Source organism: Cherax quadricarinatus, chromosome 15, assembly GCF_038502225.1.
Source record: "Cherax quadricarinatus isolate ZL_2023a chromosome 15, ASM3850222v1, whole genome shotgun sequence".
Taxonomy (NCBI): domain Eukaryota; kingdom Metazoa; phylum Arthropoda; class Malacostraca; order Decapoda; family Parastacidae; genus Cherax; species Cherax quadricarinatus.
Window position 1 is genome coordinate 49,994,901 of NC_091306.1, and position 18,390 is coordinate 50,013,290.

Below are 18,390 nucleotides of genomic sequence, written 5' to 3' on the forward strand. Positions count from 1 at the left end.
TAAATAGGGATCCCAGGGCAGCTAGTTTTCTGTTCCAGCGGCTCAGTGCGGCTGTTCAAAGGGGTAATGCCTGCTGTATTTTGGGAACACGCCCCAGCTCTGAGGAGCTGGATGAGATTTTCGCTTTATAATCGGTGATACACACGTTACAACATGTACCTTATATGCCACCTTTATATTAACAATGTATCTCTTAAATCTTCTGTACCATATTATGTAATAAAATATTCCTATTGGTAAAAAAAAATATATACTAAAAGATGGGGTGGTAGGGGAAGTGGAATATTCAAACGGCTTCAGGAAGAAATCCAAATATTCTTCCTTGAAGCCTTTTTATCCACTTCTCCGAGGCTATGGGTCCCACAATTTACTCCAGAGGTGGACCCCTTGTCTATTGAAAAAAAATATATATATATGTATATATGCAAAACAACCACTCTGAAAGAATAGAGAAATTCCAAGTGCTTTCGTGACTACTCACATTATCAAGGAACTATGAAAGTAAAGCATCCAAGGAAGCTATATAAAGGGTCTGGTCGGCACCTCACTATCAGATCCCACAACGGTTTAAACACCTGACGCGCGCCGACCCAACTTGGAAAGGTCCTTGGCACAACTCACCCCAAGGACCTTTCCAAGTTGGGTCGGCGCGCGTCAGGTGTTTAAACCGTTGTGGGATCTGATAGTGAGGTGCCGACCAGACCCTTTATATAGCTTCCTTGGATGCTTTACTTTCATAGTTCCTTGATAATGTGAGTAGTCACGAAAGCGCTTGGAATTTCTCTATTCTTTCAGAGTGGTTGTTTTGCATATTCTGAAATCACCTGTTTACTGTGATCTTATTGCATATATGTATATATATATATATATATATATATATATATATATATATATATATATATATATATATATATATATATATATATATATAGATAGATAGATAGATAGATAGATAGATAGGTAGATAGGGAGGTACCAACTCTATAGCTGGAGTGGCGACCCTCATCCTCAGAGAAGACAATAAATGTACCTCAGGGAAAACTTAAGGTTCTCCCCATAGCTGTTTGAATATTTTCTTCTCCTACCACATTTATTGATAAACAGAATACACGTGCAAACAAACACAAACATGAATACAATGGTACAATGTATTAAAGGTCATGAATTTCCTCCAGCTCCTCCAAAGCCAGACGCGAGCCAAGTATACAGCAAGCATTTTCCCTCTGGATGGCTATGCTGAGGCACTGGAACATGAAAGTAGCTGCCCTTGGGTCCCTGTTGATGTCGATGAGTATGGAACCCAATTCTTTGAGGAAACGTGTGGCATTTTTTCTCCATGATCCCAAGGTCTCTGATCCCACTGGGACAAATTGATACTGTTGGCTTATGTCCCTGTATTTGCTGATCTTGTACTCCTCCCTGTGGTCAGCAGCTCCTCCCTGTCGCCCAACACTGTGATGGATGTAGGTGTCAGCCAGAGTGGACACACAGGTATAGTCCCATGCTAAGAGCTTGCCATTCTTCTAAGGATAGATGGTGATCCCGTTGTGGGTATTGTTGGTATTGTGGGTATTGTTGGCTGCTAGTGATCGGGGCTCCCTCTAAGCTGGGCATCCAGCTGTAGCAAGGGTTCTCTTTATGATGTCGTTGACCTCATTGTGTCTTGCGTGCCAGCCCTTGGTTTTGGAACAGTTAAGACCATGTAGACCATATTGGTCTGCTTGCGCTTCGCCGCAAATACACGTCTATTCTGTGTGAATTGGGGCAGCAAGGCGCAGAGCCACTGCAATACGGAGGGTCTTAGGGTTGAGTCGCGTTCCCATTGCCGATATGGGAACTGTTTGGAGGAAGTCCCCGGAGTGAGGTGCGCTCCCAGCCTGGAGATGGGCAATCTCCCTATCTGATGTTGCAGCCCTGAGGATGTTGGCAAGCACCTTTTCAGCGATCGGTCCATCCCAGCTTGACTGTTTGTGAGCCAGTGCTGCACTAGGGTTTGGTGCTGGAGCAGCAAGAGTCTCCCATTCAGTGATGGCACTGGCATAGCTAGGGTCTTCTACTCCTGCTGAGTCAGTGAGGTTATCAGGAAGAATTTGTCTTATCAACTCGTTTGATGCTATGGAAGAGGATAGGAAAGCTGGTAGAGCAATCTGGGAGGGTCTGCGTACTCCCAGCCCCCCAAGCCTGACCGGAAGTGAGACTTACAACCACTGTCCATCTTCAAGGGAAAGATTCAATACACTCTCTAACATGGTCTTAAGGAGAGAGTCATATTCCTTGAGTTTTGGACTGCTGAAGGCTGGGGAGCATCTTAGAAAGTAGGTAAGTTTTGGGATTGACAGGCACCTGGTGAGTAGGTAGAAGGCATCGTGTGTGTAAATATCTTTCATCCTGCCTTCCATCATCTGGAGGTCTGAGACTTTTTTTTATATGATCAGATCGATGTCATTGGATCCAAGAGGAGCACCAAGGAGAGTGCTATTGGCTGGATCAATGGCTCGTGCTCCTGGTAAAACGGCGCTAATATTCTTGATCATCTGTCGACTGGTAGAAACTATTTCACATTTGGTGGGGTTTAAAGATAGGCCCAGGCTTTCTCTCATGTCTTTAATTTTACTGATGTCCTTTAGGAGAGATTCTGTTGTACCAGCTAGGGTACCATCATCCAGGAACCAGATATTGAGCTCGCTGGAGAGTGCTTCTGTGACTTCCTTGATGACCAAACAGAATAGAAAGGGGGCCAGAGGGTCCCCCTGTTGCACGCCCTCACATGAGTCAATTTCTTGGTCCCCAATCAAAAGTTTGGAATTCACACTATAGCACGATTCTATTAAGGGATAAAGGGAAGGGAAGTTTCTATAAACTGCTTGGAGAGCAGCATCCCTTCTGACTGAGTTGAAAGAGTTAGCAAAGTCCAATTTCACCAAGGCTTTTTCATGGGACATGTTGTTGATATATACTCGTGCTGCATGGGCAGCTGCTTCACAGCCCTGTTGAACGCCGAAACCGAGCTGAGTTGGTTTCAGCATTGCAGCAGCCTCTTGACTCACCGTTCTTACCGCAGTCTTAGTGACTAGGTGCCGAAGGGTGTTGCCCACTGCAATGGGCCTGATTCCACCATCCTTTTTCCGGAGGGCACACAATGAGGCACCAAAGAAAAAGGGTCTGATGGCCTCTGGGACACTGCCAGCCAGGCACAGGTTGGAAAATTTGGTGAGTTCAGACAGCAGCCTCTCTGAAACATAACCAAGTGCTGGGTTGAGTATTTGTTTTAAGTGTTGAGGCCTTAAATCGGTGAAACCTCCTGCTGAGCCCTGTGGAAATGACATAGCAGCTTTATACACATCAGCATCCTGTAAGGTTAGATGCTCTTCACATACTGCAATGTCAGGGAGGTCAGTGTTGGTACTGGGAGCCCTGGGTGGATGTTTGTCCTTGGGAGCGATGGTATCGTCACTGGTTATAAACCTCAGAGCTCCAATATTATTACCCTCTTCTATTTCTTTGCTAGTTTCGGCTCTGATTTTTGAGGCGTCGGGTGTCCTGTTGTTTGCATTTGCCCGGCAGGTGTTTGTCGCCCTAGGGATGAGACGGATGAGGTTGTCATCCCTAGGGAATGCATTTATTGACCTAATAACATGTGTTGCTAGTGACCTGTCCCTCCTTGGTGCGACAGCCAAACAGGCATTGCCAAAAAGCAGCAAGTTGTGCCAGGATCTCTTGCTTGAAGGAGCATCGTTGACTTTCTTAAGAAGGTCAGTGAATTTGCTAGCAGCTTTGGGGATGTGTGTCAGAGTCCTTGTGGATATTAATTAGATTGCAGATTTGAGTTCCTCTGTAGAGGTGAAGTCATGGTAGCTGTCAGCGCTGTCTGCTGGTAGGGGCTGTTGGTTGTTCTCATTTGGAGCTCTCCTGGAGCCTAGACATCCATTGTGTGCATGGATGTTGCCAGTTGAGGGATATATATATATTTATATATATATATATATATATATATATATATATATATATATATATATATATATATATATATATATATATATATATATATATATATATATATATATATATATATATATATATGTCGTGCCGAATAGGCAGAACTTGCGATCTTGGCTCAAATAGCAACGCTCATCTTGCCATATAGGACAAGTGAAAATTTGTATGTGCAATAATTTCGTCCAAATCATTCTGAACCTAACGAAAAAAATATATTTCACTGTGTTTGTTTAGTATTAAATTACTGTAAACAAATCTAAAATACATTAAGTTGGGTTAGGCTAAAATAAATTGCTCTTGTTAAAATAAGGTTAGGTAAGTTTTCTAAGTTACTTTTTGTGCAAAATTATAAATATTTACATCAACATTAATGAAAAAAATATATCTTTAAACATATAAGAGAAAATTTTAGAAAGGACTTAATTTTAAATGAGTTCTTGCTAATTGACCTATTTTACATATTCGGCACGACATATATATATATATATATATATATATATATATATATATATATATATATATATATATATATATATATATATATATATATATATATACGTTGCCCCTCTGTAAGCATGCACATTCTGAAGTCTACCCATCAAACTACTTTCATTATGTGCAATATCATATCTTGTGATCTTAATTATTCACCTTTCCTTAAAATATGTATTACTTATTATTTATTGCTCTCTCCACAACAATTTTATCTACTTCAGCATTTAGGTTCCCCACCACCAGTACTCTCTCACTTGGTTTAAACCTCCCCCAAACACTCACTCAACATTTCCCAAAATCTCTCTCTCTCTCTCTCTCTCTTTCTCTCTCTCTTTCTCTCTCTCTCTCTCTCTCTCTCTCTCTCTCTCTCTCTCTCTCTCTCTCTCTCTCTCTCTCTCTCTCTCTCTCTCTCTCTCTCTCTCTCTTTTTTTTCTTTTACACAGGGTTTGACAAGGTTAATAAAGGATCCCTAGCTTTATTGACAAGGTATTTACAGGTTAATGATTCCTAACTTTATTGGCAAGCTAAGAGCTGTTACCTACATCAGCTCATTTGAAAGCATTTTTAATGTTATGAGACATACAAGTAGGGAACAAGATGAAGTTGGAGCCATCTGTGGGCCAGCATTTTCATTTGATCAACTGACTTTATCTCGTTGACATCATTATGCTGTACGAATGTGTTCCATACTCGAGTCATCCTGGGTATGTATGATCACAGATGGAGTGATGTTCTGGAGAAGGGTACAGCCAGAGTGAAGTTGCCGCTTTCTGCCCGTATTGTGGCATAAAAGCTTGTTTCACGCTGTCCTCGAAGTGGATCCAAGTGTGGTATAATGACAATATTGGCCTTGTACATAACAGTAAGGCCACCCACATCCCTCCTATGTTGAAGGCTCTGCTGAAATGACAGATCTATCCAGGATGGGTCCAGGCGAGAGATGAGACGTCTTCCTCTGTTCTCTACTCTGTCAAGCAGACGCAGATGAGAGGGGGGGAAGGCAAACCAAGAAAGTGGAGCATACTCAAGGTGCGAGCGTACTTGTGCCTCGAACAGGAGCTTGCAACCCCTACTGTCAAGCAGATGCGAGATACGGCGAAGTGCCGTAAGCTTCCTGGCAGCCTTGTCTGCAAGATTTACAACATGGTTCTTCATGGTTAGTTTGGAGTCAAATTTCACCCCAAGGATATCAACTTCTTCTCCAGGTGCCAACACCCTCCCATTCATCCTTACTACTGCACCAGCATTACCATCATGGTGCCTAGAGACGATCATCATTTGCGTTTTCTCAGGTGCAAATGTTACTTGCCATCTATTTCCTGCTGGTATAGCTCTCAGCTGGTGATTGATGTAGCTTAGAGCAGCTGGCATTTCTTCTCTTGGATAAGTGAATGTCAGTGTACAGTCGTCTGCATATGCATGTGATTCTGGGATGAGATGAAGAAGGTCGTTGAGGTAGACATTCCATAACAATGGACCCAGCACGCTTCCTTGTGGAACACTTGCCCAAATAGGATGTCTTGCTGATTCCGTTCCATTGAGGACTACACTTAGAGATCTACCATGAAGGTAATCACTGAGGAGACATAGCGTAGAGCCTGCAATTCCCAGTGCTTGAAGTTTTTCTAAGAGGTCTCTCTCTCTCTCTCTCTCTTTCACTCTCTCTCTCTCTCTCTCTCTCTCTCTCTCTCTCTTTCTCTTTCTCTCTCTCTACACAGGGTTTGAAAAGGTTAAGGATCCCTAGCTTTATTGTCAAGCTATTTACAGGTTATAATAAGGTTATAATAAGGTTAGGTAAGTTTTCTAAGATTCTTTTGGTGCAAAATTAAAATTTTTTTACATTAACATTAATGAAAAAAGTATAACTTTAAACGTATAAGAGAAAATTTTAGAAAGGACTTAGTTTTAAATGAGTTCTTGCTAATTGACCAGTTTTACATATTCGGCACGACATATATATATATATGTATATATATATATGTATATATATATATATATATATATATATATATATATATATATATATATATATATATATATATATATATATATATATATATGTATACATATATATATATATATAATATATATATATATATGTATACATATATATATATATATATATATATATATATATTATATATATATATATATATATTATATATATATACATATATGTATATATATAAATATATATATATATATATATATATATATATATATATATATATATATATATATATATATATATATACATATATATATATATATATATATAATATATATATATATATATATATATATATATATATATATATATATATATATATTTATATATATATATGTCGTGCCGAATACGCAGAACTTGCGATCTTGGCTTTAATAGCAAAGTTCATCTTGCCATATAGGACAAGTGAAAATTTGTGTATGCAATAATTTCGCCAAAATCATTCTGAAGCTATCGAAAAAAATATATTTCGCTGTGTTTGTTTTATATTAAATTACTGTAAACAATTCTAAAATATATTTAGTTGGGTTAGGCTAAAATAAACTGTTCTTGTTATAATAAGGTTAGGTAAGTTTTCTAAGATTCTTTTGGTGCAAAATTATAAATTTTTTCATTAACATTAATGAAAAAAATATGTCTTTAAACGTATAAGAGAAAATTTTAGAAAGGAATTAATTTTAAATGAGTTCATGCTAATTGACCAGTTTTGCAAATTCGGCACGACATATATATATATATATATATATATATATATATATATATATATATATATATATATATATATATATATATATATATATATATATATATATATATATATATATATATATATATATATATATATATATATATATATATATATATATATATATATATATATATATATATATATATATATATATATATATATATATATAATATGTATAATATATATATATATATGTATATATATATTTTTTTTATTTTATTATCACACTGGCCGATTCCCACCAAGGCAGGGTGGCCCGAAAAAGAAAAACTTTCACCATCATTCACTCCATCACTGTCTTGCCAGAAGGGTGCTTTACACTACAGTTTTTAAACTGCAACATTAACACCCCTCCTTCAGAGTGCAGGCACTGTACTTCCCATCTCCAGGACTCAAGTCCGGCCTGCCGGTTTCCCTGAATCCCATCATAAATGTTACTTTGCTCACACTCCAACAGCACGTCAAGTATTAAAAACCATTTGTCTCCATTCACTCCTATCAAACACGCTCACGCATGCCTGCTGGAAGTCCAAGCCCCTCGCACACAAAACCTCCTTTACCCCCTCCCTCCAACCTTTCCTAGGCCGACCCCTGCCCCGCCTTCCTTCCACTACAGACTGATACACTCTTGAAGTCATTCTGTTTCGCTCCATTCTCTCTACATGTCCGAACCACCTCAACAACCCTTCCTCAGCCCTGTGGACAACAGTTTTGGTAATCCCGCACCTCCTCCTAACTTCCAAACTACGAATTCTCTGCATTATATTCACACCACACATTGCCCTCAGACATGACATCTCCACTGCCTCCAGCCTTCTCCTCGCTGCAACATTCATCACCCATGCTTCACACCCATATAAGAGCGTTGGTAAAACTATACTCTCATACATTCCCCTCTTTGCCTCCAAGGACAAAGTTCTTTGTCTCCACAGACTCCTAAGTGCACCACTCACTCTTTTTCCCTCATCAATTCTATGATTCACCTCATCTTTCATAGACCCATCTGCTGACACGTCCACTCCCAAATATCTGAATACGTTCACCTCCTCCATACTCTCTCCCTCCAATCTGATATTCAATCTTTCATCACCTAATCTTTTTGTTATCCTCATAACCTTACTCTTTCCTGTATTCACCTTTAATTTTCTTCTTTTGCACACCCTACCAAATTCATCCACCAATCTCTGCATCTTCTCTTCAGAATCTCCCAAGAGCATAGTGTCATCAGCAAAGAGCAGCTGTGACAACTCCCACTTTGTGTGTGATTCTTTATCTTTTAACTCCACGCCTCTTGCCAAGACCCTCGCATTTACTTCTCTTACAACCCCATCTATAAATATATTATACAACCACGGTGACATCACACATCCTTGTCTAAGGCCTACTTTTACTGGGAAAAAATTTCCCTCTTTCCTACATACTCTAACTTGAGCCTCACTATCCTCGTAAAAACTCTTCACTGCTTTCAGTAACCTACCTCCTACACCATACACTTGCAACATCTGCCACATTGCCCCCCTATCCACCCTGTCATACGCCTTTTCCAAATCCATAAATGCCACAAAGACCTCTTTAGCCTTATCTAAATACTGTTCACTTATATGTTTCACTGTAAACACCTGGTCCACACACCCCCTACCTTTCCTAAAGCCTCCTTGTTCATCTGCTATCCTATTTTCCGTCTTACTCTTAATTCTTTCAATTATAACTCTACCATACACTTTACCAGGTATACTCAACAGACTTATCCCCCTATAATTTTTGCACTCTCTTTTATCCCCTTTGCCTTTATACAAAGGAACTATGCATGCTCTCTGCCAATCCCTAGGTACCTTACCCTCTTCCATACATTTATTAAATAATTGCACCAACCACTCCAAAACTATATCCCCACCTGCTTTTAACATTTCTATCTTTATCCCATCAATCCCAGCTGCCTTACCCCCTTTCATTTTACCTACTGCCTCACGAACTTTCCCCACACTCACAACTGGCTCTTCCTCACTCCTACAAGATGTTATTCCTCCTTGCCCTATACACGAAATCACAGTTTCCCTATCTTCATCAACATTTAACAATTCCTCAAAATATTCCCTCCATCTTCCCAATACCTCTAACTCTCCATTTAATAACTCTCCTCTCCTATTTTTAACTGACAAATCCATTTGTTCTCTAGGCTTTCTTAACTTGTTTATCTCACTCCAAAACTTTTTCTTATTTTCAACAAAATTTGTTGATAACATCTCACCCACTCTCTCATTTGCTCTCTTTTTACATTGCTTCACCACTCTCTTAACCTCTCTCTTTTTCTCCATATACTCTTCCCTCCTTGCATCACTTCTACTTTGTAAAAACTTCTCATATGCTAACTTTTTCTCCCTTACTACTCTCTTTATATCATCATTCCACCAATCGCTCCTCTTCCCTCCTGCACCCACTTTCCTGTAACCACAAACTTCTGCTGAACACTCTAACACTACATTTTTAAACCTACCCCATACCTCTTCGACCCCATTGCCTATGCTCTCATTAGCCCATCTATCCTCCAATAGCTGTTTATATCTTACCCTAACTGCCTCCTCTTTTAGTTTATAAACCTTCACCTCTCTCTTCCCTGATGCTTCTATTCTCCTTGTATCCCATCTACCTTTTACTCTCAGTGTAGCTACAACTAGAAAGTGATCTGATATATCTGTGGCCCCTCTATAAACATGTACATCCTGAAGTCTACTCAACAGTCTTTTATCTACCAATACATAATCCAACAAACTACTGTCATTTCGCCCTACATCATATCTTGTATACTTATTTATCCTCTTTTTCTTAAAATATGTATTACCTATAACTAAACCCCTTTCTATACAAAGTTCAATCAAAGGGCTCCCATTATCATTTACACCTGGCACCCCCAAACTTACCTACCACACCCTCTCTAAAAGTTTCTCCTACTTTAGCATTCAGGTCCCCTACCACAATTACTCTCTCACTTGGTTCAAAGGTTCCTATACATTCACTTAACATCTCCCAAAATCTCTCTCTCTCCTCTGCATTCCTCTCTTCTCCAGGTGCATACACGCTTATTATGACCCACTTCTCGCATCCAACCTTTACTTTAATCCACATAATTCTTGAATTTACACATTCATATTCTCTTTTCTCCTTCCATAACTGATCATTTAACATTACTGCTACCCCTTCCTTTGCTCTAACTCTCTCAGATACTCCAGATTTAATCCCATTTATTTCCCCCCACTGAAACTCTCCTACCCCCTTCAGCTTTGTTTCGCTTAGGGCCAGGACATCCAACTTCTTTTCATTCATAACATCAGCAATCATCTGTTTCTTGTCATCCGCACTACATCCACGCACATTTAAGCATCCCAGTTTTATAAAGTTTTTCTTCTTCTCTTTTTTAGTAAATGTCTACAGGAGAAGGGGTTACTAGCCCATTGCTCCTGGCATTTTAGTCGCCTCATACGACACGCATGGCTTACGGAGGAAAGATTCTTTTCCACTTCCCCATGGACAATAGAAGAAATAAAGAAGAACAAGAGCTATTTAGAAAAAGGAGAAAAACCTAGATGTATGTATATATATATACATGTGCGTGTCTGTGAAGTGTGACCAAAGTGTAAGTAGGAGTAGCAAGATATCCCTGTTATCTAGCGTGTTTATGAGACAGAAAAAGAAACCAGCAATCCTACCATCATGCAAAACAGTTACAGGTTTTTGTTTCACAGTCATCTGGCAGGACGGTAGTACTTCCCTGGGTGGTTGCTGTCTACCAACCTACTACCTACATGTATATATAAATATATTATATATATAGCTATGCTTTACTATATATATATATATATATATATATATATATATATATATATATATATATATATATATATATATATATATATATATATATATATATATATATATATATATATATATATATATATATATATATATATATATATATATATATATATATATATATATATCTGATAGGTAAGTTTATAATTGTTTAATATTATGTAAAATCAATTATGTATGCTCATTTGTCGCTATACTCAGAATGAATTTCTCATATTTTTTGCATATAATGTCCCTTCCTAATTTTCAGCATGACAGACTACGATAAACATCTTTAATATTCTCCAAAGTTACTGAAAGTCTCGTATGTGACACATACAAATACAAACCAGCAGCTCACCCACTGTACACTGTGTATCCTTACGTTGTAGTGACAGTAATATTGTTTAGTATTTTGATTTTCCTCGTTTGGATATGAAAAAATAATTGCATATTTTTCTTGCCATGCCAGACAAGGGAGTGTTATGGGGTCAGCAGCACCTCCTCCTGGTCCTGCTGCTCTGCAATACAAACCACCTTCCTGGTCACCAGTCAGCCTGGAAGTCTCAGTCTATGCCAACAACCACCACAACGAGGACCTCCGACTCAAGAAACTGGTTGAGGAGACGCAGCTCGACCCTATCATGGAGGACGACTCGAACCATATATAAGAACACAAGAACGAATATATAATATATTTTATCGCCTTGTGATCATGTACTTCCTAATAATGATCTCTGAATTCCAGATAAACATAGTGATTTTCCCGAGTAATTTACCCGAGACTTTTAGTAATGTTTTCGATGACAAATTGAGTCACTGAATTTTATGCATATGTACTGAAGATGCTCAAACATTCTGAGAGTTTATTTCAATAACTTATAAAAACATAATGTAATAACAATATTATTAAAAATCCAGCTCACATGACAGAATCACTGTCATTGTGGTTTCTGAGATACTTAAGTGTAAGTGTACAGTTAGAGACATTGAGTCAGTAAAATAAAAGCAATGATTTTCTGGAAAAATATTCATTCGAAATTCCGTATATGATGATAATATGCACCAGAACTGACTACCTTAAGTCTTGCTTTCTGATATAGAAGATGGTTTTGTGAGAGTTCGTCAGCACTTGCCTCATAACCAGACAATCAATTAGTAAGATAAACAGCGTAAAAAATGACTCACGGAATCGTAATAACACGATTGTGAGCAAACCTCAGTACGGGTGGGGGTTGAACCCATGGGTTAAAACCCCACCTCGTGTCAGTATTATGTAGTTCAAGAATGTTTAGTGCAGACTTAAAGCTCTTGATCTCTGTGTTTTTAGTGGTATACTAAGGAGGAAGACAGAGAACTATAATGAAGATGATGGTAAAGGAAGATGCTGAAAGTGACGATTTAGGAAGATGCTGTGGATGACGGTAGAAGATGCAGAATAAGAAGGTTGAAGAAGATACTGAAATTGACAGTCAAGGGAGAGAGAAAAGTTAAACATAAAAGCTGAGGCAGATAATATGGATGAATGGAAAGGAAGTTGTTGAAAGTGAAGGCAGAGAGACTCACTGAAGATGATTAATTTGAAGATGCGTAAAGATGCAAACCAGGAAGTTAAAGAAGAAGGAAAGAAGATGTTAGAGATTAATGAAAAACATGCCTGAAATATAAGAATAAGACGATGCCGTATATGAAGGCAGAAGAATAAATGGCATAAATGAAAATTAACTTTAAAATGAGAAAATTTAGGGTAAAAGCCTATAAGTATTTGAAGTGAATATTAAAAAGATAAAAGGAAACTGTCTAGAAATGACATCCTCAGAAAATCTAGTGAGATGATCAAACATTTCTAATGGTCAAATGTTAACATTTCCACCGGCCTCTATTGGATATAAACTTTTTATGAATGTTATGTATTTTTTTTTTTGAAATGCATCTTTCCAGCTAATTAATTCTTTCTTCTGTGTTTCTCTAATCCATTACCCTGTTTCTTTTTTAAGCTCTCTCTACCGTTTCAATCTCCCTCGTTCCGAGTTACTAGTCTTGTTTTGATATTATAAAGACACATAGCACAGAAAATTGTTGATTTTTACGCCATTTCGCCTACGCAGGGTTGTATGAAGTGCAACACTTAGGTAAAATGAGATGAGCAAAATGTAAATCTTATTTCTACAACTTGACATCGAAACCATAGCTTTGTCCCACATTACGAGACTTCCAGGTTCAGACCAAAGCTTCCCTGGTGTAACCAGAATTCCAGGCTCTGACCTAACGTTCCCTGGTATTACCAGACTTTCAGGTTCAGACCTAACTTTCCCTGGTATTACCAGACTTCCAGGTTCAGACCAAACCTTCCCTGGTGTTACCAGGCTTCCATGTTCAGACCAAACCTTCCCTGGTGTTACCAGATTTTCTGATCCAGAACTAACATTCCCTGGTATTACCTGACCTGAAAATCCAGACCTAACCTTTCTTGGTAATGCCTGACCTCCAAATCCAGACCTAACCGCCCCTGGTATTACTTGATCTACTGATCAAGACCTCATCTTCCATGGCATTGCATCATCTACTGATCAAGACCTCATCTTCCCTGGTATTACTTGATTTACTGATCAAGACCTCATCTTCCCTGGTATTACTTGATTTACTGATCAAGACCTCATCTTCCATGGCATTGCATCATCTACTGATCAAGACCTCATCTTCCCTGGTATTACTTGATTTACTGATCAAGACCTCATCTTCCATGACATTGCATCATCTACTGATCAAGACCTCATCTTCCCTGGTATTACTTGATTTACTGATCAAGACCTCATCTTCCATGGCATTGCATTATCTACTGATCAAGACCTCATCTTCCCTGGTATTACTTGATTTACTGATCAAGACCTCATCTTCCATGGCATTGCATCATCTACTGATCAAGACCTCATCTTCCCTGGTATTACTTGATTTACTGATCAAGACCTCATCTTCCATGGCATTGCATCATCTACTGATCAAGACCTCATCTTCCCTGGTATTACTTGATTTACTGATCAAGACCTCATCTTCCATGGCATTGCATCATCTACTGATCAAGACCTCATCTTCCCTGGTATTACTTGATCAACTGATCAAGACCTCATCTTCCCTGGTATTACTTGATCAACTGATCAAGACCTCATCTTCCCTGGTATTACTTGATCAACTGATCAAGACCTCATCTTCCCTGGTATTACTTGATCAACTGATCAAGACCTCATCTTCCCTGGTATTACTTGATCAACTGATCAAGACCTCATCTTCCCTGGTATTACTTGATCAACTGATCAAGACCTCATCTTCCCTGGTATTACTTGATCAACTGATCAAGACCTCATCTTCCATGGCATTGCATCATCTACTGATCAAGACCTCATCTTCCCTGGTATTACTTGATTTACTGATCAAGACCTCATCTTCCATGGCATTGCATCATCTACTGATCAAGACCTCATCTTCCCTGGTATTACTTGATCAACTGATCAAGACCTCATCTTCCCTGGTATTACTTGATCAACTGATCAAGACCTCATCTTCCCTGGTATTACTTGATCAACTGATCAAGACCTCATCTTCCCTGGTATTACTTGATCAACTGATCAAGACCTCATCTTCCCTGGTATTACTTGATCAACTGATCAAGACCTCATCTTCCCTGGTATTACTTGATCAACTGATCAAGACCTCATCTTCCCTGGTATTACTTGATCAACTGATCAAGACCTCATCTTCCCTGGTATTACTTGATCAACTGATCAAGACCTCATCTTCCCTGGTATTACTTGATCAACTGATCAAGACCTCATCTTCCCTGGTATTACTTGATCAACTGATCAAGACCTCATCTTCCCTGGTATTACTTGATCAACTGATCAAGACCTCATCTTCCCTGGTATTACTTGATCAACTGATCAAGACCTCATCTTCCCTGGTATTACTTGATCAACTGATCAAGACCTCATCTTCCCTGGTATTACTTGATCAACTGATCAAGACCTCATCTTCCATGGCATTGCCTCATCTACTGATCAAGACCTCATCTTCCCTGGTATTACTTGATCAACTGATCAAGACCTCATCTTCCCTGGTATTACTTGATCAACTGATCAAGACCTCATCTTCCCTGGTATTACTTGATCAACTGATCAAGACCTCATCTTCCCTGGTATTACTTGATCAACTGATCAAGACCTCATCTTCCCTGGTATTACTTGATCAACTGATCAAGACCTCATCTTCCCTGGTATTACTTGATTTACTGATCAAGACCTCATCTTCCATGGCATTGCATCATCTACTGATCAAGACCTCATCTTCCCTGGTATTACTTGATTTACTGATCAAGACCTCATCTTCCATGGCATTGCATCATCTACTGATCAAGACCTCATCTTCCCTGGTATTACTTGATCAACTGATCAAGACCTCATCTTCCCTGGTATTACTTGATCAACTGATCAAGACCTCATCTTCCCTGGTATTACTTGATCAACTGATCAAGACCTCATCTTCCCTGGTATTACTTGATCAACTGATCAAGACCTCATCTTCCCTGGTATTACTTGATCAACTGATCAAGACCTCATCTTCCCTGGTATTACTTGATCAACTGATCAAGACCTCATCTTCCCTGGTATTACTTGATCAACTGATCAAGACCTCATCTTCCCTGGTATTACTTGATCAACTGATCAAGACCTCATCTTCCCTGGTATTACTTGATCAACTGATCAAGACCTCATCTTCCCTGGTATTACTTGATCAACTGATCAAGACCTCATCTTCCCTGGTATTACTTGATCAACTGATCAAGACCTCATCTTCCCTGGTATTACTTGATCAACTGATCAAGACCTCATCTTCCCTGGTATTACTTGATCAACTGATCAAGACCTCATCTTCCCTGGTGTTACTTGATCAACTGATCAAGACCTCATCTTCCCTGGTATTACTTGATCAACTGATCAAGACCTCATCTTCCATGGCATTGCCTCATCTACTGATCAAGACCTCATCTTCCCTGGTATTACTTGATCAACTGATCAAGACCTCATCTTCCCTGGTATTACTTGATCAACTGATCAAGACCTCATCTTCCCTGGTATTACTTGATCAACTGATCAAGACCTCATCTTCCCTGGTATTACTTGATCAACTGATCAAGACCTCATCTTCCCTGGTATTACTTGATCAACTGATCAAGACCTCATCTTCCCTGGTATTACTTGATCAACTGATCAAGACCTCATCTTCCCTGGTATTACTTGATCAACTGATCAAGACCTCATCTTCCCTGGTATTACTTGATCAACTGATCAAGACCTCATCTTCCCTGGTATTACTTGATCAACTGATCAAGACCTCATCTTCCCTGGTATTACTTGATCAACTGATCAAGACCTCATCTTCCCTGGTGTTACTTGATCAACTGATCAAGACCTCATCTTCCCTGGTATTACTTGATCAACTGATCAAGACCTCATCTTCCATGGCATTGCCTCATCTACTGATCAAGACCTCATCTTCCCTGGTATTACTTGATCAACTGATCAAGACCTCATCTTCCCTGGTATTACTTGATCAACTGATCAAGACCTCATCTTCCCTGGTATTACTTGATCAACTGATCAAGACCTCATCTTCCCTGGTATTACTTGATCAACTGATCAAGACCTCATCTTCCCTGGTATTACTTGATCAACTGATCAAGACCTCATCTTCCCTGGTATTACTTGATCAACTGATCAAGACCTCATCTTCCCTGGTATTACTTGATCAACTGATCAAGACCTCATCTTCCCTGGTATTACTTGATCAACTGATCAAGACCTCATCTTCCCTGGTATTACTTGATCAACTGATCAAGACCTCATCTTCCCTGGTATTACTTGATCAACTGATCAAGACCTCATCTTCCCTGGTATTACTTGATCAACTGATCAAGACCTCATCTTCCCTGGTGTTACTTGATCAACTGATCAAGACCTCATCTTCCCTGGTATTACTTGATCAACTGATCAAGACCTCATCTTCCCTGGTGTTACTTGATCAACTGATCAAGACCTCATCTTCCCTGGTATTACTTGATCAACTGATCAAGACCTCATCTTCCCTGGTATTACTTGATCAACTGATCAAGACCTCATCTTCCCTGGTATTACTTCATCTATTAGTTGAAAAGTTGCAAATGTTAAAGAATCCTCTTTCCTACACTTATTTTTCTTACGAGTATTTGTCGGCTTACATCTTCATTCTCTTCACCTACCCTTAATAACTTGTGTTATCTTTCCCTATTTTCCAATCCAAAAATTCTTTCAAACCATTTATTTCTATATATTACCCTCTTTCAACACAGATATGTCATTCTCACTAGCCCTTGCTCGCTCCATACACCCTCTTCCAATCTCACAACCCTATCCGTATCAGACCCCACGTTCAATCTCCATCTCTCAAACATTCTATCAGATTCCATTATATTACTTTATCAAATCACTCTTATCTCCTACACTCTTCCTTCAGATCATCTCTAATTTTGGAATCCTTTCCCTCAATTTTTCTTAGTTTTAAGCTTTCTCAAATCTTCCTCTTTATCTATTCTCTATATAGGACCGACCGACCTTCTAACTACCCACATACCTACCTACCTACCCTCTCTCTTTCTCTCTTTCTTCCACTTTCTCTTTTTCTCTCTCTCTCTTCCTCTCCTTGAATGTGTATATATTTATTATTAATAATTTTTTATCTTCTGTAATTATCTGACATGTTCAACTCACGTATTAAACATGTAAAGATCCCAGCGTAGAACCCCCTAAGTGAACACTCAGTGATGACTCATGTTAACTGAGGTGAGCAATGGGCTCAGTGAAAATATACATCAGTGCTCAGATGGCTAAATATGCTGAAATTTCAGTGACGAGAGAATTATTAAGATGATGCGTTTATTTAGCCATAGGAACAGTGAGACTAGGCCTTATTAAGCTTACCCGTCAGTGAAGTGAAGAATCTGTGAATTGAGAATCAGTGAACTAAGAATTAGTAAAGTGAGAATCAGTCAAATAAGAATTAGTGAAGTGAGAATCAGTTAACTAAGTATCGACCATCTGAAGAATGATTGAATTGGGAGTTTACTGATTAAGAGTGGCGAGTTGAGGAATCATTGAGACAAGGAATCACTGTATTGAGAGGTCACTGAGCTGAGGGAATAAATAGGTGTGGGATAACGTGTGGACTGAGAGATCATTAAAATAAGGGACCAGTGACCTGAGGAACCAGT

The 18,390-nt window shown here is 38.8% G+C and overlaps 1 protein-coding gene across 1 annotated transcript in view; it reads left to right on the top strand.

The window, feature by feature from the left end:
• Nucleotides 1-13,764, top strand: part of LOC128703353 (adenosine receptor A2a-like) — an 84,279-nt gene extending 70,515 nt beyond the window's left edge. The window contains exon 11 of the mRNA XM_070085363.1: nucleotides 11,566-13,764. Within this exon, the coding sequence (XP_069941464.1) occupies nucleotides 11,566-11,764 (199 nt within the window). The 3' untranslated portion in view covers nucleotides 11,765-13,764. The remainder of the gene's footprint in view (nucleotides 1-11,565) is intronic.
• The last annotated feature ends 4,626 nt before the right edge of the window (nucleotides 13,765-18,390 follow it).